The 26,846-nt window shown below is 38.4% G+C and overlaps 1 protein-coding gene across 4 annotated transcripts in view; it reads right to left on the minus strand.

The window, feature by feature from the left end:
- LOC141903119 (calcium-dependent protein kinase C-like) overlaps window positions 1-26,846 on the minus strand; it is a 67,813-nt gene that overhangs the window by 2,848 nt on the left and 38,119 nt on the right. Inside the window, exons 5-18 of one of the 4 annotated variants that reach the window (XM_074791090.1) lie at window positions 25,774-25,902; window positions 24,063-24,219; window positions 21,526-21,760; window positions 20,972-20,996; window positions 20,083-20,117; window positions 17,005-17,139; window positions 16,154-16,327; window positions 11,361-11,452; window positions 10,502-10,564; window positions 9,902-10,040; window positions 6,771-6,851; window positions 6,177-6,284; window positions 5,394-5,534; window positions 2,539-2,740 (exon numbers count right to left, since the gene is read on the minus strand). In XM_074791090.1, coding sequence (XP_074647191.1) covers window positions 2,585-2,740; window positions 5,394-5,534; window positions 6,177-6,284; window positions 6,771-6,851; window positions 9,902-10,040; window positions 10,502-10,564; window positions 11,361-11,452; window positions 16,154-16,327; window positions 17,005-17,139; window positions 20,083-20,117; window positions 20,972-20,996; window positions 21,526-21,760; window positions 24,063-24,219; window positions 25,774-25,902 — 1,670 coding nt within the window. In that variant the 3' untranslated portion in view covers window positions 2,539-2,584. The remainder of the gene's footprint in view (window positions 1-2,538; window positions 2,741-5,393; window positions 5,535-6,176; window positions 6,285-6,770; window positions 6,852-9,901; window positions 10,041-10,501; window positions 10,565-11,360; window positions 11,453-16,153; window positions 16,328-17,004; window positions 17,140-20,082; window positions 20,118-20,971; window positions 20,997-21,525; window positions 21,761-24,062; window positions 24,220-25,773; window positions 25,903-26,846) is intronic. The other 3 variants (XM_074791091.1, XM_074791092.1, XM_074791093.1) reach the window with 3 other exon arrangements.

The raw sequence follows: 26,846 nt of genomic DNA on the forward strand, positions 1-26,846 counted from the left end.
GAGATTGATTATTTCTGAAATTGACTTCATAACAGATGGTTTTGAAGTAGCAGGTGCATTTTACAATTTCCATTGTCCATAAACAAACACTTAGACGACTTTATACAAAAATCAGTAGCAGAATTGATGTACCCGTTGTTGAATGATAATATCAGAGACATGAGCTGCGATCACACCTGACGATTTGGCCCGTGCCTAATTAGAAAGCCTGTTCTCACATAAACCACTCACTCGATATTAAACAATGCTTAAACAAACTGAAGTGAGTCACTTCCCAAACCAGTTGCAATTCAAACGCCATCATTTTACCCATGTTAAAATCTGGTTTGGGCCTGGTCCAAAGTTTTCGGTCAGGCCAAACAGGCATGGGGCAATTGGTACCTGTGTGAACAATTGCTCAGGGCTAAATTTGGCATGGGCCACAAATGCTTGTGTGATCGCGACTATGATATCTAAGAATCAGAGGGCAGACAATCCACCATGCAGTAACTTCTCCAGATCTTTGGCATGTGGTTTCAGCCCCAGGTCCAGAATCATCGGTTGAGTTAAACTTACAACACATGACGTGGAACTTGGGCTGGAAGATTTTTCATGGAGTAATTAAAACTACAATTACAAGAATAACCACGTCTACGCAATTTAGTAATCTTAAATGTGTACAGTTCATTTTGAGGGTAAAGTAATACCCGGTATGTCAGTTGGCTTATGCAGAATCCATAAATTCTACCCCTCCGAGACTCGGTCCTAGTCTCCGAGGTTTGATATTTCAGATTAAAGCATTTGTGTAGACGTAGCTTATTACATAGCAAAATCTGTCATCATTAAGCTGAATTCTCATCAGCAATAAGCTATATTTGGAGTCATGAAGATATTATAAGCTATAATTGTACAGAGTTGTAGCTCATTGTTATTCAAGCAGTATATTCACAGGTTTTAGAATCACAGTTGTTTCCCAGTACAAGTACTACACAGCTACATTTGCATTATTGGCAAATTTGTCGCCAAACAGTGGCAGTTGTGCGTACGTTCTTTCTATGATTATGAATTTTTTGTATTTTCTCCTCGTTCGTACGTTTTCGTATGAAATCAATACTTATCATTATTGTTAGGGGCTTATTGGGGGCAAGAAGAGATGCAGCTTAAACATGACTGATTTCGTTATTTGAATGTGATAAACTGTTATTAAAAAAAAAAACATTCAAGAAACACAATACCACAATTTGTGAGTGATCACACGATGGACGTAATGATAAGTTTGATTCGCTGAAATGTTGACGAGGAAGAGAAAAAATGATTAGCAGTTAGAATATCGAACATAGCTATACCGACTATATGGTACACGGTACAGCTTGACATGCATGGATACACAAACAAATGTCACTCGTCCGGGATATGGGAACCAGGGTTGGGGCGAAGAGGGGCCACAGATATAGTCCAGTGGGAGAAAAGATTCTGAATTTAGTGTTGTAACTTGAAATAAACAAAAAAATCTACGCTAATAGAACCGAATGAATGTAGGTGTAATTTTTTGTTGTAATGTTTACGATAATTAAAATAAAATAAAATAAATAAATGAAGATAGCTGAAAACTGAAAAAAAATCATTAAAGAATAATACTTTGTAGTGTATAATAGGTAATGGTGTGCTGAAAGCCAGGGAAATTTTTTATACGAAAAAAAAAATAATAATCAAGAAATCTGACGTGGTGGGATGAAAATGCGAATCACAATTCTCTTGGTTTTGTCTTTGATTTTATTTCTATTACATCCTGGATCAGCCTCGACTGTTACACGTTCATCATCACTACTACAGCACCGATACAATATCAATGTCTTCACCGGTTCACCAAATAATGTGTACACATCAGCAAGCAGTGTAGTGTATTTGCTCAGGAGCTATCAGCATTTCAAGTTAGGTTTTTTTTTTCAGGTTGACAGCCAAGCGCAGCCGTAATACAGACACTTAATACACCTGAATAGTGCTGAAGTCCGATGTACGTATTGACCAACTCATAGAGACTAACGAACCCTCAAAATAACGAAATACTCATGTCCATTTTTAAAGGATATCAACCCGGCATTCATTCTCTTACCATTGCATCGACTTATTCAATTTTCATCAATTTTTAGTATCAAAAATCGTGGTCTTTTTCTTTGAAGACCTTGGATCAAATCTATGGTTGAGTTGGAGTGAATCCCACATTGCCGGTTTTATCAGAAAATGAACATTTCCACATGAAATTAAATCCAAGCTAGTGCACAAGCGAAGGTGGAGAAAAACTGTAGAAAAATATACGTAATATCCAGATAAAAATCGTAATCAAATATAATCATACATATACACATATATATCTATCTATATATGTATGTATATTAAGTGGATACACAAATGAAACCTTTAGTTGATAATAATATTAAGAATATAATGTGCAAATATTTGTTATGGAAAGTAAAAAGATATATAAATAAGACATTAATAGGTGATGAGATGGTGTGTATAAAGTCAGGTGTGGCACGCATGAAAATATGATCTACATACTATATAAACAGAGTGTGCAATGAGGGGTGCGATCGACGTTCAACTCTTATTCATTTTCGGCCCCGAAGTATGGATTGCAATACGAGAATCCATGGAATTCCTCTTGGTTCACGTTGGCCATGATCATAGGGTCGATCGGAGTCATTCGGACATTTGCCTTAGTAAACATCTCGTCAAAGTTCTCCGCCTTTTTCGGATCGCGCTGTCGTTTGGAGAGAGAACAAAGAAAGAGACATGATACAAGTTGATGGTAATAAATATAGAAATAGACGATACAAGTTACGAGTTCATATAAGGATAGTAGTGTTATGTATATATATATATATATATATATATATATACCATAGACAGATAGGGTTTTTATCTGTTCTGATGGACAACACATGCTTAATTAATCCCAGTTTGATAAGGTGCAAGGTATAGTCTACCCTTCACTCAGTTGCCACCACTAGCTGTCCGACGATTAATTAACATTTACAAAGGTCACAGATATCATAACCAGACATAACATGCCTAGTGGTAACATCTCTGATTTACTCCTAGAGGTTGATTTAGACAGGGTGTCAACGATAACCCTAGGCAGCATTTACCAGGTAGCTATTTGTCTGATACCAGGTTATAACCACACGTTCAGGCCCTGACTGAAGGTATTGGGTACGCATAGGCATACATACTCCTACAACGGAAGGAGTAAGCCATGGACTCAAAAATGATTCATTCGGAGTCCATCAGTGAACCTGTCAATACCTTGAAGGCAGGGAACAGAAAATATACTTCCATTAGTAATACTAAAAACCTGAAATAACTTCAATTATTACATGATAATATGATATAGAGAGAGCTGCCAACCTAGAAAAGTTTTAGGTATGGTTAAAAGTTATTTTCTTCAATCAAACTGCTTAGTCAGACATCACCAATACAACAACTTTTGTCTCGGTTGGCAACTCTGTAAGTACTTTTATTATGACATATCATAGTTGCGCATAGAACCAGATAAAGTGCTAAACTGTGAAAGAGATTATCAGTTGAAACGCGGCTGATTAACAGTTGACTACCATTCGTGCATAGGTGATAATATAACTGTTCAACCCATCAGCTCAGAAACAGTGAAGTGCTGCCATCATCACAAACTTAAGCCGTGAGAAGATTTGGCATGGGCTAAATTGGCACGGATCAGGCCCGAGTCAAATTTTGCCTGTGCCTTATTAGAGATCGCACTCACATGCAAACCACTCACTCGATGCTCAAACAAAGCGAAGTAAGTCATTTCTGTGACCAGTTGCATTCAAATGCGATCATATATCCTGTGCTAAAATCTGGCTCGGGCCTGGTCCCTCGTTTTTGGTCTGGCCAAACAGGCATGGGCCCATTTAGCCCCATTTGAACAAGTAGGTGGGAGTGACACTCCCACCTCCCTGGTTACCGTAACATCGTTTTGATTTTTTTTGCCAATTCAAAAAATGTTCATAATCAATCGATTCATCGAGATCTAACGGCCGAATAATTACCGATTCGCCGCTTTATCTACACGAATATTAGCCGAGAAAAAAAAACCGCTAATGAAAAGAGATTGATTGGAAACGATTTTCGTCATCTACGCGATACAAATCTGTGAAGATGATGTCTCTTTTCCGTGAGTATACTTCATTAAGCCGCTTCTTAAGGGCGTATATGCGTTACATTCAGCCAAAAACGAATCACGCCATGTACGTATATTAGAACATCATTCATCGCTAGCTTCAGTTGTCTGCTAATAATCTATCGCTATTCCGCCGTCATTTCCGTTATGAAATTAATATTTTTCTTTCAATTTCGCTATTATTCAATTTCGTAGACGTACTATATTTAGCCGACGCGAATACGCCCAATAAGAGCTTTTTTCGGTATCACTCATTAAATTCTCGTCGTTAATCGACTTCTCTATTTGTAAATCAAATAAGGTGAGTTATTGAAAACTAGGAGTGGTGCGTAGAAAAGCTGATTTTCAAATTTTTTCGCTACATCGCGTGCAAGTGATTCGCGTATATGAGACAGAGGAAATTATAACATGCAATTTGCATTAAACGTCTAAATGTTTCTAAATGGTATCGATACAATCTGTAGAAATAGGTGAATTAGAAGCAAAAGAATTAACGAGTCTGAATTTTGAAAAAACATTTGCCGGCAGGTGCTGTGGATGGGTCTGCGGTCTGAAATATGGTGATGTAAACTGAAGGAAAGAGCTGGCCGCTGGAAGGTAGATAGTGTAGCAGTTATCTCAGAATATGGCCCATACGATATTAAATCTATTCTGTTCATATTTAGAACCTACCAAGCGTTCACACGAGCGAAAAATCCATTCTATATTAGCCTGTTCCATTTTAGAACATTTCCATCTTGCTAAATTCTAGAAAGGACCATTACTTTGTGAGTTGACGGAGAATTTGTTTAAATTGCCTGTCAATCACAGTGTCCAGTCTAGCTGGACTGGTGATAACAGATTTTTAAAAATATGCGAACACCATTGATTTCATCCGTTCTAAGTTGGTCCATTCCAGGTACGGGCCGAATGAGAACGTGGCTTTTAAACGATTGCTACCTTAGAACAACCGTCTCCCCGGAACTAAAGTGATACTAAATAATAATTCAGGGTGGATTGTCGTCTAACTAGTAAACAAACATGCATTTAAGTTATACAGCTAATATCATAATGATAACATAACGAAAAATTTTCTACGCTGAAAATGATATAATGATATATAATGATATATGACGTCAGTCGATATAGCAGTCGGTGATGTATATGTATGTACATATAAATATATATATATAAATGGGGATTGATTATATTGCGTTACTTTTAACCCGACACTTACGATTCGTGGTTTATACGGAGGCTGCACTTCTCGAGCTTCGATTTTTTCCCAGTCGATACGACGGAAAAACGGATGGTCTTTGATATCACGCTCAGCGTTCGGTGTACAGCCCAGTCGCTTTAGTGGATTCTTGTTCAGGAACTGAAAATGCAATCTCACTTATTATAATACATACATACAAATATATATATATATATATATATATATATATATATATATATATATATATATATATATATATATATATATATATATATATATATATATATATATAAACTAATACCCATAGAGGAATTCTCAAGAGTGGCCTGAACCAACGCATGCTAGAACTTCACAGTTTAAACAATACTGCAGCTGTCATTTTTGATGTAGAATATGATTAGCGTAAATTCTACGTTGCTACTTTGTTTAGAGGTTGATTAAGCGCTCGTCAGTTTCTGTGGGGGGAAAAACAAGATATGTATTCTACTCCCCGGCAGAAGCATCGTAATATTTTCAGCGGGAAAATAGCAACATTGAAAAGCTATCAATATTTGACACGATTTCCGTGAGCTTTCTAAAATCATATCATTTTATAGCATTATTTCATCAATTATAATATGCAGCAAATGACATGAGTATTTTGATCACACACTGACCACTCTACCTCCCTCAGGCTCTTTTCTCTCTCTCTCCCTCTCTCCCATCTCTCTCTCTCACATCTCTCTCTCTCACATCTCTCTCTCTCTCTCTCTCTCTGCGGCGACGGTCACAGCGTATTTACCGATAACGATCGAGACTTACCCCTTTACAAATAGACACAGCTTCTCGAGACATGGACTTCGCGTAGGAAACGTTGTGATCTGTGATTGATGTAAACAATTCCTCTTCATCTTCACCATCAAAGGGAGGCTGAAAAATATGTGCCCGAACGACCGTTGAGATTATTACCGATGAGATAGAAATCAGAGGTAGATAGACAGATACAGCTCCTTTACTTGACGGAGATCAATGACTAGCGATTAATCACTAAAAAAAACCGCGTCCCAGTTCCACAGTAAGCGGGTGGATTTAGGGGGATGGACTATTCCACTCCTTCAAAATTCGAATGTGCTCTCCAATAAGTCTGAAAACTTTATTTTTACCGAGATTATTCCAGTTTTCCTTCGAAGAATCCTAGATCCACATCTGAGTTATAGTAATCGAAGTTTATCAAAAATGAAATCTCACTGACAAATGTGGAACTCATGGTGGTCTTGAGTTGATTCAATTTCTTCATTGATTTAGTTTATTTAACAATGATTAAGGAGTTGATTATTCTAGTCAAACTGGACCAACCAAATTATTTGTATTAGTTATTAGATAGTAATAGATGTAAATCGATGCAATGTACGTTACCTGCCCAGCTAACATTTCATACAATAATACTCCGTAAGCCCACCAATCTACTGATTTACCATACGGCTGATACAACACAATCTGAAATAAGAGATACATTGATAATTGAATTCATTAAAGTAATGTATCAAATTTTTGAATGTCCGATCGGTTTTATGCACCGTAGGTACACGTAGCTACTACCCAGGTTGGGATATCGCGGAACTGACCAGGAAACTGATAACATTAGCGCAGTACGAAGCAACTCATACATGGATGGGATATCAATATTCAATCTAGTCCTCGGCAGCTAGCGCACTGAATACGCAAAACGGTGCAGATTCCGAGGGAAGGGAATAGTAGCGGGACCGGTGATTTTAGCCGTATCGAGGTTCCAGGCGCTGATAAACGTCATCATCGGGTGAATCGGTAAATCTTGCGCAAGACGACGGACGCGTACTGAATACACGCTCGTACACAGACACCTTAAGGACATAACATCGCCAATTATAGATTAAGAGAAGCATTGGTTATTTATAGACGACTCGATGCGTTTTTGTAATTATCGATCGTGACGACGTGCTACGTATATGCGAGTGCCAGTCTCTTTTCTGCTCAATGTCTCAATGTGACATTAACAACAAGTTTCCTACAGCGATATTGAACAATATATATATATATATATATAAATATATTTCCGATAAGAGAGATTGTTTCAGCTATACAAACATCGCTTTGCAATTCGCTTTGATTAACCGATTACTTAGCCGACATACAGCCTACATATAGCTAAGACCTAAGCCGCGATCACACTGCATTAAAGAACAGTCTGAATTTAGTTCCGATTTAGAATGGACCAAGCGTTCACACAACCAAAGTCAGTCTTTTCTAAATCGGTCTGTTCCATGTTGAAACGAACAGACCAGTCAAAAAGACTGGTCCAGGTCCATTCTAAATTCTACAATGGACCATTTCTCTGTTTTTGAATAGGAACATTTTGCTACGATCTCAGCGTTGGCTCTAGCTGGAACTAATGAATTTGCAGAATTGATTTGGTCCGTTCTAAATTGGTCCGGTCCAAATTAGAACGGACTAACTAGCGATAGCATGAATGCAGCTGTAGACTCAGTTTGTGATGACAAACCGGTCAGTTTAACGAAGCCTAGAAAATACAGCCTCATCAATTATAGCGCACTGGCACACACCGGCACACTGAGCACTTTGATCATTGCATCCGTGAATGATTCGGATTGATTCCTTGTCATTGCGTAAATGATGGTCAAGTGTCACCTAAATATCAATTGAGTTGCAGCTGAAGCTGCAGCTGCGGGAAATGTATAATTTCCAATGCGAAAATCGCAGGTGAATTTTTATCGTTACTGGCAGGTGAAGTGCCTATCAATGTAGCCGTTCCCGACAACTGGCGATACTTCGAAGTAGCCGCAAGAAAAAGACTGCACTCTATAACCTGACGTCAGTAAACAATTCAACGGGAAATCCTGGTAATAATGTCAGCTAAACAGGGTAAAAATACGACCACAATTACTCTAACCTAAAGCCGATTACCGAGTGGATGCTAAATAATGAATACATTTAAAAATTTCAGAAACTTTCATCATCAAGTGATACTTCAATACTGTACATCACGTATCACATATCTAGTAGAATTGATGCAGAAAATTTTCCTAAAGGTCTTACCAACAACTAAACAATGAACCAACGTATTGTCAGGAGTTACTTTCTTGGTATAAATGTGCTCGGACACTGCATTCTGGCCAGGATTCTACACGCCTGGTTGTTGTACATTCTCCTAAACCAACCCAATTCTCCTCTTATTACCTTAACAGAGTCTAAATGCGTCAAAACTTTTAAAAGTAATCTTAAATTCTAAATGTGCATATTCTTAATTCAAACGGGAATGATCTTTTTACGTGGTATCGATTGCTTTTATTATGTAGAGCACAGCGATTATTTCTATAATTCTGCGCTATATCAGGGAATAAATTATCATCATTATCATTATTACTATTATTCATTATCATATGGCACGCGAACAACAATAAACCAAACAGTACATCTCACATTTCTGGCGTTGTTTTCTTATGAAACTAATATAAGACTTTGTTCAAGCGCTTGAATAGAAAAAGCGGATTGCACTGAAATCACATTGAAGCAACACGTGTTTTGTTTTTTGCTCGATGCTTCACGGTGTCTCCTAGTACCTCGCATTTTACCTCGTTATACAAACATCTTGAAGACGATATTTTTTTCACCCCTTCAGGTTCGAAACATAAATGAGTCCTTATCTCGCAAGACAGCCGCGAAATAATATGCAATCTCGTTCCTCATCCGCCGATATAACTATCATAAAACCTAACTACTGCTGGGACCTGGGGAGATCTGGATGTACGGTCTACTACGGCGGCGCGTGAACTAACGCTGAGATTAATTTCCATAAACTTCCTAATGGAAACGATGATAAGATTGAAAACCATCATGAAAAAACACTAGGACCAGGCAACAGGTTCTCTGAATGATTTATGCCCGACTTTTAGAACATATATTGAAATTAAGGCATAACTAAGACTAAACAACGGAAAATGATGTCGTGGTATTGAGTCATTAAGAGCCCTTTTGAAATTATCGATAAAATTCTGAAGATGTAAAATATTTCTGATAAAGTCATTCACTCACTGCTCACGAGCGATCATCTCAATGATTGCTCGTAGCTCACTGATTATCAACAAAATTTGATGGCTGTATCTTTACTATCCAAAATCTGCCGGGACCTTGCGAGATGAACTGTGGGGTATGAACTAATGCAACAGTGCTGTGACAAAATTGAAAACCATTATGAAATAACAGTAGGCAACAGGTTCTGTGAACGACTTGACTATTAGCAGTGCAGTTAAAGTACGTCAGGCATAATTCATATTTAACAACAAAAAATAATGTCGTGGTATTGGAAATGAGTCAATAAGAGCCCTTTTGAAATTACCAATGAAATTCTGAAGATGGAAAATACTTCTAACAAAGTCATTCATTCACTCAGGTTATCGACACCATTTGACGGCTGAATTATCAGCAGCTATGATTAAAAATATTCATCAGTTCATCGAACAATGATATTTGTTTGGGATGTTAACGCTTACCTCAGGAGCAATATAATCAGGAGTACCGCAGAACGTTCTCGTTGTTTTATCCCCGAATATACCTTCCTTACACATGCCGAAATCTGCTATTTTGATATGTCCTTCAGCGTCTAACATAACGTTATCTAACTTCAAATCTCTGAAATTATCCGGTAATATCGAACATTGAATTGACAAATAGAAAGCTATTTACAGCATGAAAAAGAGTTTGATCCATTCAGTGTGGACTAGCGAGCTATTCGCTAGTTAGTCCATTCTAATTTGGCCTGTATCTAAAGGACCTATTCAGAATGGACCAAATCAATGCTGTGCGTTCAAACATGTTTTTTAAATCAGCGGTTATCGCTGGTCCAGCTTGAAGCAACACTGCGATTGATAGGCAGTTAAAGCAAGGTTATGATTCAGGTACAGAGAATTGGTCCTTTCTAAAATCTAAAACAGATCTGTCATTTTGGTCAGTCTACCTGGAATTTAGAACAGACTTTCCACAAGTGTGAACAATCAGTTTGTTTGAAATTGAATTTAAAACATTTTCAATAATGTAGTATGAATGTAGCTTAAGTCCAATTCTTTAAGACAGGTAATCAGTGACATATTTACCTATATACAACACCTCGACTGTGTAAATAATATAAACCAATTGCTATTTCTGCCGCATAGAATCTGAAAATCAGAAAAAAAGGCAAATCATATAGAAATACTCACTTTCAATCATTCAATGAATATGAATGTTACAGAAGTGCATTGAAACGCGAGTACATACTGATAAATATGCTGTGACAGCTATGTGTCTATTAGCGAAACAGGACATATAATCCTGACATCTTAATCAGGACATATATAATTAATTATGTCATCATCGAAAGAGAACAAATTAAATCACTACCGACATCATCGAAGGATGTCGTATTTCAGGCGTCATCGATAATACGGAAATGAAACTAAACATAGTCGGTACATCAGCTGTTTTTGTCATTAATGATGACGCTCTTAGTAGTAATAGTAGTAATAGTAGTAGTAGTAGTACATGTTTCGGTACTCTGGATCCAGTTCCACAGTTATGAGCTAGAGTTAACTCTGAGTTAGAGTTAGTACATTTTCAATAAGTTAACTCTCGAGTCAAAACTTAACTCACAACTGCGGAACTGTGGATCCTGGTCTCTTTAGCAAAATATTGATAATGCAGCTTAAGTAGGAGCTCAGTTTCATAAAATTCATATATCGATGCTCTGTCCACTTACAGTTCATTATTAAATTACTATTTGTTCCTTTACAATTCTAAAAAGTTCCGTATATATTCAACGTTACTCCTAGTCTACTAATACAGCTTTGGTTCGGAAGGTGTTTTTTCACGTCTGCCATCGACGTGTATTGATTAAGTTTCACCCGCGCGTCAAATTAATAACTATATCTCAGCGCGAGATGATGAGCGACGGACGACGGGTTTAATGGTACTTACACAGCGACTGGTTCTTTGAATTTTCCCTCTTGCTGTATTCGGTACATGAGATCGCCACCGTTGACGTATTCCATCACGAAATATAAACGATCCTGAAATGAAACATAACTCATCAGCGCGCTGGAAAATGATTTCACAAATTCAAGAAGCGAAACTTAAACTCTATGAGCCAGTCATTCAAAAGTCAGCTAACGATGTTGATCATCGGATAGATACCACAATACCGAATCAATTCTAATTGTCACTAAGTTAGCTATCCACTGGTTAACCAATTGTTGAGCAACTGGCCCCAGTAAATCTGGGGTTACTTGCTTAAAAGTTGGTTAAAGATAACCATGACAGGTAAAGACTAGGGGCGGGCGCAGTAAAACCCTGTGAGCCTAACTATCTGTGGTTAGGCTAACCGGCTTGTAATAAGAAGCCTAACCGTAGTTAGTGGACTATCTGTGGTTAGGCTAACCAGCCTAAAATAAGAGGCCACACGAATACAATGGTTAGGTTACAGCGTTTACCTGCACCCAGTTATGCCTAACCACAGTTTATAAACCATGGTTATCACTAACAGGGTTTTCCTGCATCCACTCATGTTGATAATGCAGTTCTAATTGTCACTATGTTAACTATCCACAGGATAAGGGAGCATCTCAAAATTTTGACACCTGTTCCTAAACGAATAACTCGCGTATAGCGGTGGTCTGTCGATACCTCCCGCGATCTTTAGAGAGTTATTCGTTTAGGAACAGGTGTCAAAATTTTGAGATGCTCCCTAACTCTAACCGACTTTTAAGCAACTGTCCCCAGATACATTATGTAGAAGCATTTTGCTAACTGTTATTTTTGCAAGTGGTATAGTACTCTCGCGGTTGATATTGCGATATAAATGCGACTGTTACGTTGTTACAGTATTTTAGTATATCATAATCAAAATCTCTTATTCTCGAACTGAGCATCGACAAATCATTTTTCCGTTGCCAAAATCTCAGCATTCCATTCTCAACTGGAGCTCGGTATGACGCGGCACTTGATTTAACGACAAACATTCAGATTTATCAAGCAAACAGTTCATTTGAAACTGTACATACATCACACCTGGATGATATACTGGACGTTAGTGCAATATTTGACGACGTCTGCATCCATAAATCAGATGCGCATATGTACAAGAGGATGTGTGTGATACCGACGTCTCAGGATTTTCAGGACGATCTCTGAATGGGAATTACGCACGATGTTTCGACCGATGCCGGCAACGTCAATGATGTGTGATGATAAGAACTTCGATTAGTTCCAATACGTGACGTACATCTCTGCATTACGGCGTAGTAAAAACAATGAATAGATAGCGGTTCAAGGGTTCGTCGGATTTATAGACGAGCTGTGTAACTGTCTCTTCCGGCATTTCCTACAGACCGTGTTTACTGTACACCTCAAACGCTGTAAGCATCAAATCAATCGGTTGATCACGTATTTTACGATCGGTAAAAACCACCAGTAATTACCATACGTTAAGTATTAATTTGATATCGGAACCTATGACAGCTACCGGCATCTGAAATGAGTTCTTATTGAACATTGATCAGGGAAGTTCAGCTACAAGCAGCTGCAATGAGCTTCAAATGTGACAACGATGTCACCGGATCGTCCACTGGTATCTAACATGGGACGAGGGTCCAATTGACCATTCAGCTGATATGATAGAGATAGAGAAAGTTCGTGAAATAAGTGAATGTCTGTCAGCCTGTGTTGAGAACTCTGCAGTCGGATAAAAATGAGATTATTTCAGCTCGATTCATTCACTTTCATTCAGTGCCGGGTAACAATAAATAGAAACAGAAATTGCCTCAGAGAATAACACAGAAATGTTTTGTTTGAATAAATAGAACAGTTCATTAGATATCGTGTAATCAAGCTTTTTGAGCTTACGGCGCAAAAAACTATCATCGTCGCCAGTCGAGTCGACTATTTACTTTTTCGAGTTGTCCTAATATGAAGTCGTGTTTTCTTGCACTTGTGCAAATCGCGCATTTACACCACAATACAAGATGATGCAGAGGATGAAGATGATGATTTTGGCGATGAGGAATAGAATATTGAGAAAGACCAACCCAGAACCGACGGTTGATATCTGGGTGAAGTCAATCTCAGCGGTGTGTAGTTCTCTCAGTTCAATTGAGCCATGCATTTTGAGAATTCAAATTAACACAGTTTCCGATGATATTTGACCGCAATGATACCCAGTTCTCTTGTGGGTTGAACCCGGTATTTAGACAGCAGGGTTGTGTTTTGTTGGGGTGGGTTGAACCCGGTATTTAGACAGCAGGGTTGTGTTTTGTTGGGGTCGGTTGAACCCGGATTTAGACAGCAGCGTTGTGTCTTGTCTGGATGGGTTGAACCCGGTATTTAGACAGCAGGGTTGTGTTTTGTCCGGGAGGGTTGAACCCGGTATTTAGACAGCAGGGTTGTGTTTTGTTGGGGTGGGTTGAACCCGGTATTTAGACAGCAGGGTTGTGTTTGGTCCGGGTGGGTTGAACCCGGTATTCAGACAGCAGGGTTGTGTTTTGTCAGAGTGGGTTGAACCCGGTATTCAGACAGCAGGGTTGTGTCTTGTCTGGATGGGTTGAACCCAACTGTTCAGTTATGCTCCTGTTGATGCTGATTTGTTCTGCCCGTTGCTGATCGGCTTAATTTCCTCAAACGTCGCAAAAATTAAATCAATACTTCACAATACATGATTGATGATCATATATTTCAAATACTGACTTCACGCAGATGAACACGCGCGACTAAAATCAATCGATCGCTGTAACTTTTAATCCGAAGATATCTCATCGAAAATATTCGGCACCTTGACACATTTCGCGGCAGTTAAAGCAGATTAATACCGATCGGATTTCGAGGTTGGGAGTTTGGAGCTGCGGCGATAAGTCATATAATCGTGAACAATGTCATCGCATCAATTCAAATAACAAGACGTTAAGATGACTGATGGCATTCAGCGGTATCATCCGTCCGCTATATTTAACCTGAAATACGGGTGGGGTAGCTGGAGATTCTACGTTCTCGGGTATCGTACGGAAAGTGCAAATCTGATCTGAGAAATGGTTAATTGAGTGACAATTCACATAAAAAGTAGATATACATTTTAAAATGGATCCCTATTAAGTGCCAAGTCACATAGCGAATATACATTCTAAAATGGATCCAAATCAAGTGATAAGTCACATAGTAGAAATAGTCAGTACGCCTGATGATGGCTAACAGTACGCCTGATGATGGCTAACAGTACGCCTGATGATAGCTAACAGTTGTTAGCCATTATCCTGAACGTACAGTACGCCTGATGATGGCTAACGGTACGCCTTATGATGGCTAACAGTACGCCTGATGATGGCTAACAGTTGTTAGCCGAAACGTCGCTCCTCAAATACAATCATTCCGAATTTTTCAATCTTGGCTTCGTTATTGCGGGATTTCTCTCGACATAGTAGAAATACATCTTAAAATGGATCTACTGCTCTAAGTGGTAAGATTGTGCACCTATTTGAATAATGATTAATATAATTTCATCGTAAAACAAAAGGCAGTGGGTTAAAAGCATCTCTTTGTGGGTTCTCTGTCTTCTCACCAGCGAGCGGAGCCAGGTTCTCCATACAGCGACGACCAAACGAAAAAAACTCATGCCTGAAATAATCACGACAAGCAATATCGAGCGCAAAAATAATTCATTATTGGTAACTGGAGGAGGCCGAGTACCGATTGAGATATTTATTATAAGCGACGAGGTAGAAAATAATCGATAGCAAGAGAAAGCAGTTTCAGGTTTAAAAAATATCACGTACACACGTACGCGATACACCACATACTGTATGTATTTCTGTATGCGGAGTACATGCAGTACATGCGGGACTTATGATTACTTTACTGAATGATTTTGAGACGCGAATTATCAATCTGGGAAATGGGGAGTACTAAAACCCCTGCGCTAATCGACTATGACATTCGTACATCAACCAGCTCATTCACTTCATGTATTTATAGTGATGCCCTCAAGCCTTGTCAGTTATTTCTATGTCGCGATATATTCTCGATCGAGTAGGCTGGGCATTACCGATGAAGCCCGGAGGCGTCGTATAAAAAACCCTACCTACTCCGGTCCCATCCTAAATTTATGGATGAATCAAATATAAAAATAGCCGATGTAGTACGCAGAATCAAGATCTATACTATGAGGAGCATATCCAGGGGTGACTTCCGACTGTAGTACAAACAGGAAACGGCATTTTTCCAGCCAAAAAGGCCACCAAAACCAAAATATCCTCTTATCATTAACTAAAACAATCAGGGGTAGATTTAGTGGGTGGTTTCTGGGTCCAGACCCTGCCTTCTCATCATCGTCCCTTTTGTTTAAACAGGACCCAGTTCCACAGTTGTGAGTTAGAGTTAACTCTGAGTTAAAGTTAGTTCATTTTCAATGTTTTAACCCAGGGTCAAATCTTAACTCACAACTGTGGAACTGGACCCAGGTCGTTAAGATCTATAAATTTGACTCATCCTAGTGGAAATTGTGCCTATCTGGGGAGGTATTTCTTTAAAAATCTAACCCCAATGGAGGAACCTGTTTGTGGCCTTCGGCATGGCTGCTTTAGCTGAGGAATGCCCTTCCTTTTCTTATAGATTTTCCAATTTTCATTATATCTGCTACTGAAAGCCCCCGGGGTTCTTAAGTTAAAGGAGTAATCTATTCTGAGGAATGGCACCGAGTGGGCGGATAAAATCTAACGTAACAAACCTACCATAGTTTGGAAACACGAATGTAGCTGAACTAAAAACGGAGGTTTATTCGGCATCGCCAGAACGCGTTTCTCAATCATCGTACATTCGACATCGTCGTCCTGTATGATTACGTCCTTCTTCAGGATTTTGATGGCGTACAATTCGTCGGTGCCTTTTCGTTCGGCTAGCATAACCTGAAGACACAAATCAAGTGAATGAAACGGTGATGAATCCAATTATCGTTGCGCGCGAGATGAATGCTGATTGCGTAGATGCGCGTTATCGTCAAATGAACGTTTATTGCATTAAGTTAAATTCCATTTTCGCCCGAAAGCGTGAAAACAATGAAAACAAAATTTGATACAAGAATTTGATCGACTAATAACATTTTACTGTAGAAGTCTTACAGCAAAATATGCTTTTTCCTTATTGATACGCCATATTGGTTGACAAATCCAATAACGATTTACATAAGAGACCCTCAAATTTAGTAAATCCCTTGAGCCCAATTCCCCGGTTGTGAGTTAAAATCATTTAATTTTCAATGTTTTAACTCTAGAGTCAAATTTAACTCCAATAAAATTCATTCTGTGTATGATTAGAAATTTGGGCTGAAAAATTCAAGTTTGAAAAGTCTCAGTCAGGGAATTGTCAGTATACCATGACAGCTAATGTTTAACCAGGTCTAGAGGCTGGGATTGATTTGGCGACAACAATCAAATAAAACACTTCATCTGATCAAACATGGCAAATAGGAAGACGGCATATACTAACAAATACAGGATTGGCAAGTCTCATTTGTTATTTAACTCATCTTTATTGACCCCGCGTAGAGGATTATGGCGTTCATTACAAGCGGCCTTTTTTTTACCTTGCCGAAGCTGCCTTTTCCAAGAACCATAAGAAAATTGAAATCCGAAGCTCTGATGATGTCTTGTTTGCGCATATTTGATGGCAATTCGTTGCTTGGAAGCTGACGTTTTTTACGATCTTCGAGTTGAGCCGCCTGAAATCACATAAATTACCAATTGATTGCAACTGATGCAGCTTAATTCCAAACCCGCATTATATATCACTGTACGAGAAAACCAATTTTAAAAAACTATCGGGGATTAGTCAAGATAATTCGAATTTGAAAATTTGAATACATAGACAATTGAATTGATTAGAATTGACAGGCAACCAGTCTAACCCCATGCAATACCGATGACGTAGTGCACATTAGCTGCGATCACACAGAGACGATTTGGCCCGGGCCAAATTGGCACGGATCAGACTCGGGCCAAATTTGGCCCGTGCCTAATGAGAGAGCGCGTTCACACGCAAACCATTCACTCGATACTAAACAATGCTCAAACAAAGCGAAGTGGATCATTTCCGGTGCCAGTTGCAATTCAAACGCAATCATTTGTCTAGTGCAAAAATTTGGCTCGGGCCTGGTCCGACGTTTTTGGTCAGGCCAAATTTGGCCAAAAATGCTAGTGTGATCGCGGCTATTGACTCACACACTACCCCTTAAACAACGCGCAGTAGATATCCCTGGATAAAACATATTTGTAACGGTTTTTATAACGTAAAAAAATCTTACTCATTATTTCATGTACATCGTACACGTAAACCAATTACTCAAAACGGTTAATTCGATTAGTTTAACGAGAATAGGCTAATCACACTCGAGGGGAACGGTTCATCGCCGATAGATTTGTGAGAACATTAAAATTTCAAAACATAATTCGGTTATTTCAGATGTGATAATGGACCATTACGCGCGGAGAGGGTATCTATGACGCAGGGGTTCGTCAAAAACAAGGGCATCGATTATTCATTAAATTTGAAAGCTTTTTCATTAACGGCATGTATTATTTATCACGGTACGAGTCGTTTGAAATACGAACAGCAAGATGAAACAGTTTTTCATGTGACTAGATTTGAGAATCGGACTCGTAGCGTGTGGGTTCTTTTTCAACTCAGTTGGAAATGAACCCTCCCCGCAGAAAATTTCAAAAAATTCATGCTCAGATAGAGTAGTGATTTCCGTTGATATTACGAAGGTCTAAATAAATGAACAAATTTGATATACATGTATTACCTTGTTATGGTTATCAGGCTAATAACATTTCTGCTTAATATTTTCTTTTGAATTATCAATTAGCAGTTAACCATTGGTGAAACACAATGTCCGCGTTGTGATGCTACATAGAGAATCCCACGCTGAAACCCCAAACGCAAGATGAAGTCCGAAAAGTTTCCATTAAGCTAATAGTAAGCTTCAATCCTGAAGATGACTATTAGTTTATAGTTGAAACCAACAATCAATAAACTACAAGCTTACTATCAGCTTAAAGAAAACTTATCGGACTTCATCTTTCGTCATATCAGTCTGGGATTCTCTATATATAATCTCTACTAGCGGAGCTAAGTTTTTTGCACGAAGAGGGTTCAATCAAAAGCCCCAAACCCCCCCATGCTTATCAATTTGTTAACGGCATCTCGAATAAGCCTGTGCTTTTTTGTCGAAACGGCTGAAACAGAAATAGAAGTTTGGCAGGTACGACATGCATCATTGAAGAACCATTCGACAGTAATATAATCTATGCGTTTTTTCAGTCCGAGAAAGACGTATATAATAACCGTGCGCTGGTGACAGGACGTTGTATGAACGTATGGAAATAGTGAAAACAGCTCGCCGTATTTCATATCGCGTTTATTAATTTCGATGCATGCTAAAGAAAGGACGGAGGAAAGTTATTCGCCGGTTTTGTTATTAACGCTGACATGTATAGTATATCATATATCAATGATACGTTACTAATGAATATTCCAATTGGTAAAAATTGTCTTCGCCCGGTTTATACATATTTATGAACTCCCAGGAAGGGATCGTGTGGCATTAATTTATCGGTCGTCGCAGCTGAACGTCAAGGGAAGCCGCAGATAGAGAAACATGATGTAGGAGTATATGATGGGGATTAGTAAACATCAGATTTTTTCCAACTGACTGATGTATGATCCTCCCTCCCCCTGCGTGTCTGAGGGGGGAACTATAGAGAAATCGTATCCCAGCTCAGGGAGAGTCGAGACGAAAAACTGGACAAATCTATAACTTTATTCAGCGTAAACGTTCTTGTTAGTGACGTATAACATGTATGGACAAACCATTCGGTTTAGACTCCATGGACAAACTAAGAACTGGTCAACGCTCGAAATATGTTAAGACCACTTTGATTGGTGAAGATACTAGTTATTGCCGTCAGCTGACCAATGAGAATGTGGAGAACGCTTGAATATATTTCAAAATACTACCATTCTATCACGTAGTTACAGAACCCATGGATCTACCCCAAAAAATATTATATCACCCACAATATTGATAACAATAAGTGTTTTCCAGACGTTTTGAATAAATATCTGAATATGGATTGAAGTAAATTTTCTGAATATTCGAAAAAAAGATTTTATAATTATTGCTTGTCAATATGGTGGTGTTTTTATAGACTGTGACTAGTACAAGTTGATATCAACACACATATATGTAGTAGAATAGCCCCTGTACACTCTGACGTAGAGAATAATCAATAAGTTTAAAACCAACCAAATACAAACTTGAGGATGATCTCTAACAAGAGTTCATATCTCATGATTTCAAATTTTGATAAATGAAATTCACTTTTAATCTTTGTATTTTTGAGTTTGTATTTAGTGGGTTTTAAACTTATTACATGTATGCATATGCACTCTGAACTTTTGTTTTACTGAGAAATGAATTCATCTTTGCGAGTTGATTTCCATAGAATGGACTTGGTTTTGAACTGTTTCTTCATATCCTGACATGCAGACTTGATTATCATGAATATATCAGAGAACTGTGGGTAAAGGGTAATCTTTTTAACCCGTTAAAGCTCGCCCGTGGTTAGTAAATGAAGCGGGTTGGTTTTTTACGGGAACGCACCTCACCTTCCTTTCTGCACTTTGCCATCTTCGTTTCTATAGACACACAACAATGTTACGTTTAATTCGAAATAAACATTACATTATCTGGAGTACATACGCAAACTTAGATAACTGATTTTTTTTACGCGATTATACAGAACACAGAAAAGCTGATATACACGAGAACTGCTCACTTCGGTTTTCTCAAGTTTAATCTACATGTATAAGTATTATATGATAAATGTAAGTTTATGTTATTCTTTTCATAATATATCGAATAAAAGTCTACTCAGTAACCTCACTGAAATAACTGTCCCTTAAGACAGGTAGGTAGCACTATTAGGTTAATTTGATATCATTAGAAATACGAGATTTCGCTACTACAGTGCATATATGTAGCTCAATCAGGTAAATGAATAAAGTCAATGGAGAATCAACAGTATCTATAGGGAGATTGACACTAAGTAGGGCTGGTTTTAATTGTACCTAAGGCACTACCTGTATTGTATTGTATATAAATTTCATATTTATGAAATAGATATATGGAAAGTTGTCGAGGAGCCATGTTTACTAGTGGTATTCAATCAGTAAATGACAAGACAAACAGTACTTTGAAAGTTAAGTTGATTTAATTATAAGTACGAGCTTTTGCTACTAGTGCATTGTAGCTTTATCTGGTAAATGAGTAGTCAATGCAGAGACAACAATATCTATAGTCACTTTACCTTTAAATACTGTTGTTTCTGCATTGACTCATTTAGCTGATTAAGCTAGCATACACTAGTTGCGAAAGCTTGTACTTTTAATAAAATCCTGTTGACCTTTTAAGTACTATTTGCCAAAATGGATATTATGTATAAATGTATAGTCTTGAATATCTGCAGTCAGTTGTAGACCTGTATACTCACTGCATAAACGCCGCCACTTTAATCTCTGTAACATGACGTTCTAGTTTAGTATGTCGTGATGAAATTTTAATGAGAATTTTCGAACTTGACACAGCGCAATTTACTTGTCAACGCGAAATGACAAAAAAAAGAATATCGAGCTAACGATAGCGGCATGTTTTTTTTTGGTTTGAAATGCAGAATGCTAGAAAACCGACACATTTTTGATATGTTACGAGAATGAATAACTAAACAGCGGTTTCGAATGAAATGCTTCGAGACTACTTCAAGAAAAGATGGCTGCCAAACTCAGTTTTCTGAGTAAACTGTCAATGAATCAAATCACTCAACTGAATTTTATGAATTCACATGTTGAATAATCAGGGTGGCCTCTTCCCTAAGTTTTCCCAGATTTTTCTGATACCCCGAGTTTTCCAGGTTTTGGTAAAATTCATCAAATTTCCCGAGTTTTCCTTGATTTTTCTCATTTTTCCGATTCCCTGAGTTTTCCAGGTCTCAGTGAACACACTGATAATGGAGCCAAGAGTCGGCACATTTATCGCGTAAATATCTACCTCAAATTTCTGACGCAGGTCGGCCACGTCTGCCGGTTCGACCTCATCCGGTACGGGTATGCTGTAAAACTCTCCTTCTTCGGCGCCGAGCAATTTGAACCATCCGTCCACCGGGTTTTTGGCAATTTCCGATATTCCAAACGACAACGAACCCATGAAATCATTACGAGACGTTCGATCCCAATCCCAGACCTCGACCGATAACCGTTTCGCCATATCATCTGTCGACACATCGCTGTTTGTACGAATGAAAAATCATAAACCATTTAAGTATTAGAATATAATTTTATTTTGGGGGATTGAAGGTTGTCAATTAGTAAAGGTCATTTTGGAAATTTGTTTTAAAAGTTTTTTTCAAATGTCTTGAATGTTTTGAGAACTTTTTTTGCTGATTACTAGTTAAAAGGTAGGTTGAATTCGAGCATTTGACAGACCAACATTCTTAACAATAACATAGAAACTTTTTTTATTCTAATAGCTTTAATTGTAGTCATTGAAAGTTCTACAGCATGAGCTAGCCGCTAGCCTCCGAAAATGCGGAAGTCATGAGAAACACTTTCTATAGAACCGGTACATGAATTTCTCCATTTAAAAATATCCATCACCTCCAAATAATTTGTCGGAAAAAAAAACAGATTTCATGTTTATCTTGATGAAGTATCGAATATTGATCTATCAAATCAGAGATGAGAAGTTCAGTAAAGACGACTTAGCACGTATTAGAGAAGACAAATAGTACTTAAAAGTTAACTCGATTCTATCAAAAGTACGAGCTTTCGCTACTAGTTTATTGTAGCTTCATCTGTGCTCATTTACCCGATGAAGCTATAATGCGCAAGTAGCGAAAGCTCTTACTTTTCATCATATCAAGTTAACCTTCGAAGTATCATTTGTCTTTATGTTTACAATATTATTCAATACAGCTGAATTTAGCTTTCAGAAATTAGCTGCATTTTACGGAATTCAGATTGGCCGACTAATTTACCATATAAACTGTAATTGTAAGACATCACACAGCCGTAGTGAAACCCTTCATGTAAATAAATGCTTTAATGATATTTTGCGTGTGCCAATAATTAAATCATTGACAGACGGACAGACATTAACAGACAGATAGACAAATCAAAAACAAACCGTGTGAAAGTGAATTTCAAAACAATAACCGTGAGATTCAACCATAATACATAGTGACAAACATCGTGAAACTTAGATCAAATCAATGGATAAATAGGGGAAATTTATCACATTAAGGACCAGTAGAATTTACAGGGTTCATAATAGTAAGGCTAAGGCAAAAGTTTTCCAAGCACTTTTTGATAGGAAAAGAGAGCACTTTTTTAAGGCAAATGTGATACTTTCTTATCAGTTAAAACCGCAGCCCTCGTCCTACATGTTCAGTTTATACAGGCACTAATATATCGTATTGGCATGACACAAAATTGTCCTAAAAATAATTTGGGATACCGAAAGTCAAGAGAAAGCACTTTGTAAGCACTTTATTGGATATAAATCCGATTTGAGTTCTTTGAAACATGAATGGACGCATTTCACAAATAAAGAGTGCAGAGACAAGAAACACAAGAGATTTAGACAACAATAATTAAGCGTGATTAAAATATCAGATATTTCACTCGAATAATATGGAATTGACATCTGCCTTCCAAAATATATATATATACATATATATCAAAAGTCACGAGAAAAAAAGAACCAAAATGAAAAACAGGTTATGAAAAACTATACCGAACCTTCGAAGATTTCTGTCGTTATATTTTTGAAATGCAGCGAATATACATAAATAAAATACAATTCATTTCGTAGAGGAATTTTTGGTTTTCATTTTGCGCGAGGAAATTTACTTGAAACATCGACGAAAAGCTGTGTATTTATAAAGAGAACTCTCATATTTTGCGAGCAGTGAAATTCACAACGCACCGAACAAGCGATTAACCCATTAGCATTCAGGAAATTCATTCATGTCTATTACTCCTCAGTAAATCTAAGGGGAAATCCACATTATCACGATATTCCAGATGATTTTCATGCATATATCACAAGTTCGCGTTATTTTGTAGATATAAGGTTTTTCATATGATATAAGGTTTGATGAGGTGGGCCATCACTACATGTCCTCTTGGCCCCCCCCGAAATTCATCCAGACTTTCCAGTACTTGGATACAAGTTACCGCTCAACCCCAAATACTCAAGAATTTCATAAAGGAATATGTTGATTTCTCTATGGAATTTTGACGTCTAGTTATTTCTAAACTATTGGGTTCAGATCCCGATGTAATCCTTTTTGCGAAGCAGCAGAAAAAATGAGTCCGGGAGGTTTGAGGAGTAATAGGCAGGGCGGATGCAGGCAGCTTGAGGCTAATGGGTTCACATTAACATTCTAAACAAAGGAACCAGTTCAACACAGTGGTCTTTAATCCAGTTTGACCAGCGGTTCATGGATGAAAGCTCAAATACATAGTACGAACCCTTCATTTTGACATCCCCCCCACAAAAAACATTTCAATCAAAAATACACTTACAGAATAAATTTTTCCGACCAATGCGGATTGAGAGTCGCTTTGATAACTTTAGTCTTCTGTTTTTTACTGGATGAATCGCTCGGCACGACCTTCAACTTCACGTATGGATCGGCCAGGCCGTTCGGATCCATGGGAATGAGATTTTTAGCCTCTCGCACTGAAATCAGAAAGATTCGCTTTGAATATGATCGCATCCATTTTCAGTTGGTCAGGATCTTTAGAAGGCAATATTCTTAAAGCGACATTCATAGTATCACTAGTTAGTCTGTTCTTACACCTAGAACTTAGAATGGACTAACTTGGAACGGACCAAATCGATGTCACATGTTCACCGATTTTCAAATCTGCTGTTGTCGCTGGTCCAGCTATACGCAACACTGTGATTAATGTGCAACTAAAGCAAAGCTCATTCATATATAGCGAAATGGTTCTCAATGGTAGAGAACAGATCAATTTAGAACTTTTCGCTAAGTAGTGGGAACGGTCCCGTTCTAAATTGGATTGTAGACCGTCCTAAATAACATATGGATGTGGCTATAAACTAATATAATACTGACAAAAAGTTTTCCGTAAAATATGCCGTATATTTCAATGGTGAATGTGTTCAGCTTCAGCCGCAAGAATTTCACTAACTTTGATCAATCTTTTTGTTGAATCGATTGTTTCAATGAATTCCGTTGGCATCAGTTTCTGATCGCACGACTAACACAGTCGCCAACGACTGATAATCGAAGAAAAGAAATTGGTGGGAGGGATGGTCGAAAAATATCTCGAAGTCTGTGAACCGCGCAATCGGCAACTTTCATTAGTTCATGTTCTCTGTCCCGTCGGGCAATCAGCTCTCAACCCGAAAATTACCCGCCGTTCGAGATTACCGACTTCGAATCTGCATATACTCGTTCACAGTCGGGGTGACACTCGCTGACATTAAACACGCGCTACGTGAAATCCATTTAACCATCCGGCCGGCCGCGGGTATAATAAACGAACCGCATACTTCATCACCGGTCCCGTGGAAGGATATGACAATTCGATTAAATCCTCATTCCACAGACAAGGCGTAAATATACGCACCAGAGATAACACGTCAATATCGAAGAGGATTTCGTCTGCCTCTCTCCCCTCTCTCCTCTCCCTCAAATCTCTCCTCTCCCTCTCCTCTCTCCTCTCCCTCACTCCTCTCTCCCATTCTCTCTCACTCTCCCTCTCCTCTCCCTCTCCTTTCTCCTCTCCCCTCTCCCTCTCCTCTCTTATCTACCTCTCACTCCTCTCTCTCTCCCTCTCCCTCTCCCTCTCCCTCTCCCTCTCCCTCTCCCTCTCCCTCTCCCTCTCCCTCTCCCTCTCCTTCTCCCTCTCCCTCTCCTCTCTCTTGGACAAACAACTCAATACTCTCACCAGTATCGTCTATTACATCAGGTGGAAACTCAGATATGTGGGGGTTGCTGTCAGGTTGCAATTTTCCGTGGGTTCAGTTTCACCTGTCTATGAAATCTTGTCTAAAAAAACTACACAGTAGTTATACAGTTACATAAGCTGCTTTCATAGAAACTTCGCTCTAGATGCCTGCTAATCACAGTATTGCCAGCTGAATTAAAAATGTGTGTGAACGCATAGCATTTATTTGGTTCGTCCTGAAAAGCGGTCAGTTCCTCGTACGGCCAAATTAGAATGTACTAACTAGCGATAAGGTGAATACAGCTCTTAGACTCACCTTCAATGTGCAGCTTGTTTCCTTCAATTGTCATCACCAGGTAAATTCGACCTCGTCTCTCAGTATGGTCGATGCCACAAAGCTTCGGTATGTTTTTGTGGCATCGTTTGTGTACATTCATATCACAGCCTGAAAACAACAAGAAAATGACACTAATTCATTCTACTAGATTTTATCAAGATTTGTTCTGTTACGAAGACAAATTAACGCTTTTTTGGGGATCTTATTGAGCTAAACATCTTTTTTTTCATGAGAAGGGCAATTAAGTGCGTATAGATGAGCGAATTTCTCTTGGATGAACGAAGCTCAAATATGATATGACCCCCCCTTTATTTCAGATGTACCTACAAACTTTCAGAGGCCAGTTGCTTTTAAAGTTGGTTACAATTGACCAGTAGATAGTTGACACAGTGACAATTAAAACTTCGTCGTTACTAAGGTATATATCCGGTTATCTTTAACCAACTGTTTGCATCTGTTTGCATCCGAAAGCAGTAAAATTCTAATAAATTTTCTGGAGAGGACTCTGTGGTGCTGTGAAAGCAGGCTAAGTGTACTGAGGCTGGATCCGGTCCCTGAGTCCGGAGATCGGCGAGACAATACTCCAGAACAAATACATCGAAATCGTGAAATTAAAATTGTTTCGGACAACAACTGATTTGACATCGCGGCTATAGTCGTCGTCGTACGGTTTGTGATGGATTGTTATTAATGAGAATCAGGAGAATGTTATGAATTGGCTCAACGATATATCGGCATCTAATCTTCCGGTAATCAATCTACACCGCGAGAAAGACGACTTAAATTGGATTGGCTTAGTCGTCGGCATCATTCGCTGGTAGACCTATATCAAGTCCAGTCCGCGCGATCAAATTCTCAATCGTAATTATCTTTTTAGCGATGCCACAACAAGCACCAGTACGGTAATTACCAAAATGTTTGTCCTCACACGCTCTACAACATGGTCGATAATGAACGTGTTTCGTGATTATGCCGAATGGTAAATTGAAAGTCACTGATACAGTTTATGGATAATATGAAATTGAAATCAAGGATATTTCGTAGATCTTACA

This window comes from Tubulanus polymorphus, chromosome 4 (genome assembly GCF_964204645.1).
Source record: "Tubulanus polymorphus chromosome 4, tnTubPoly1.2, whole genome shotgun sequence".
In the NCBI taxonomy this organism is placed as follows: Eukaryota; Metazoa; Nemertea; class Palaeonemertea; order Tubulaniformes; family Tubulanidae; genus Tubulanus; species Tubulanus polymorphus.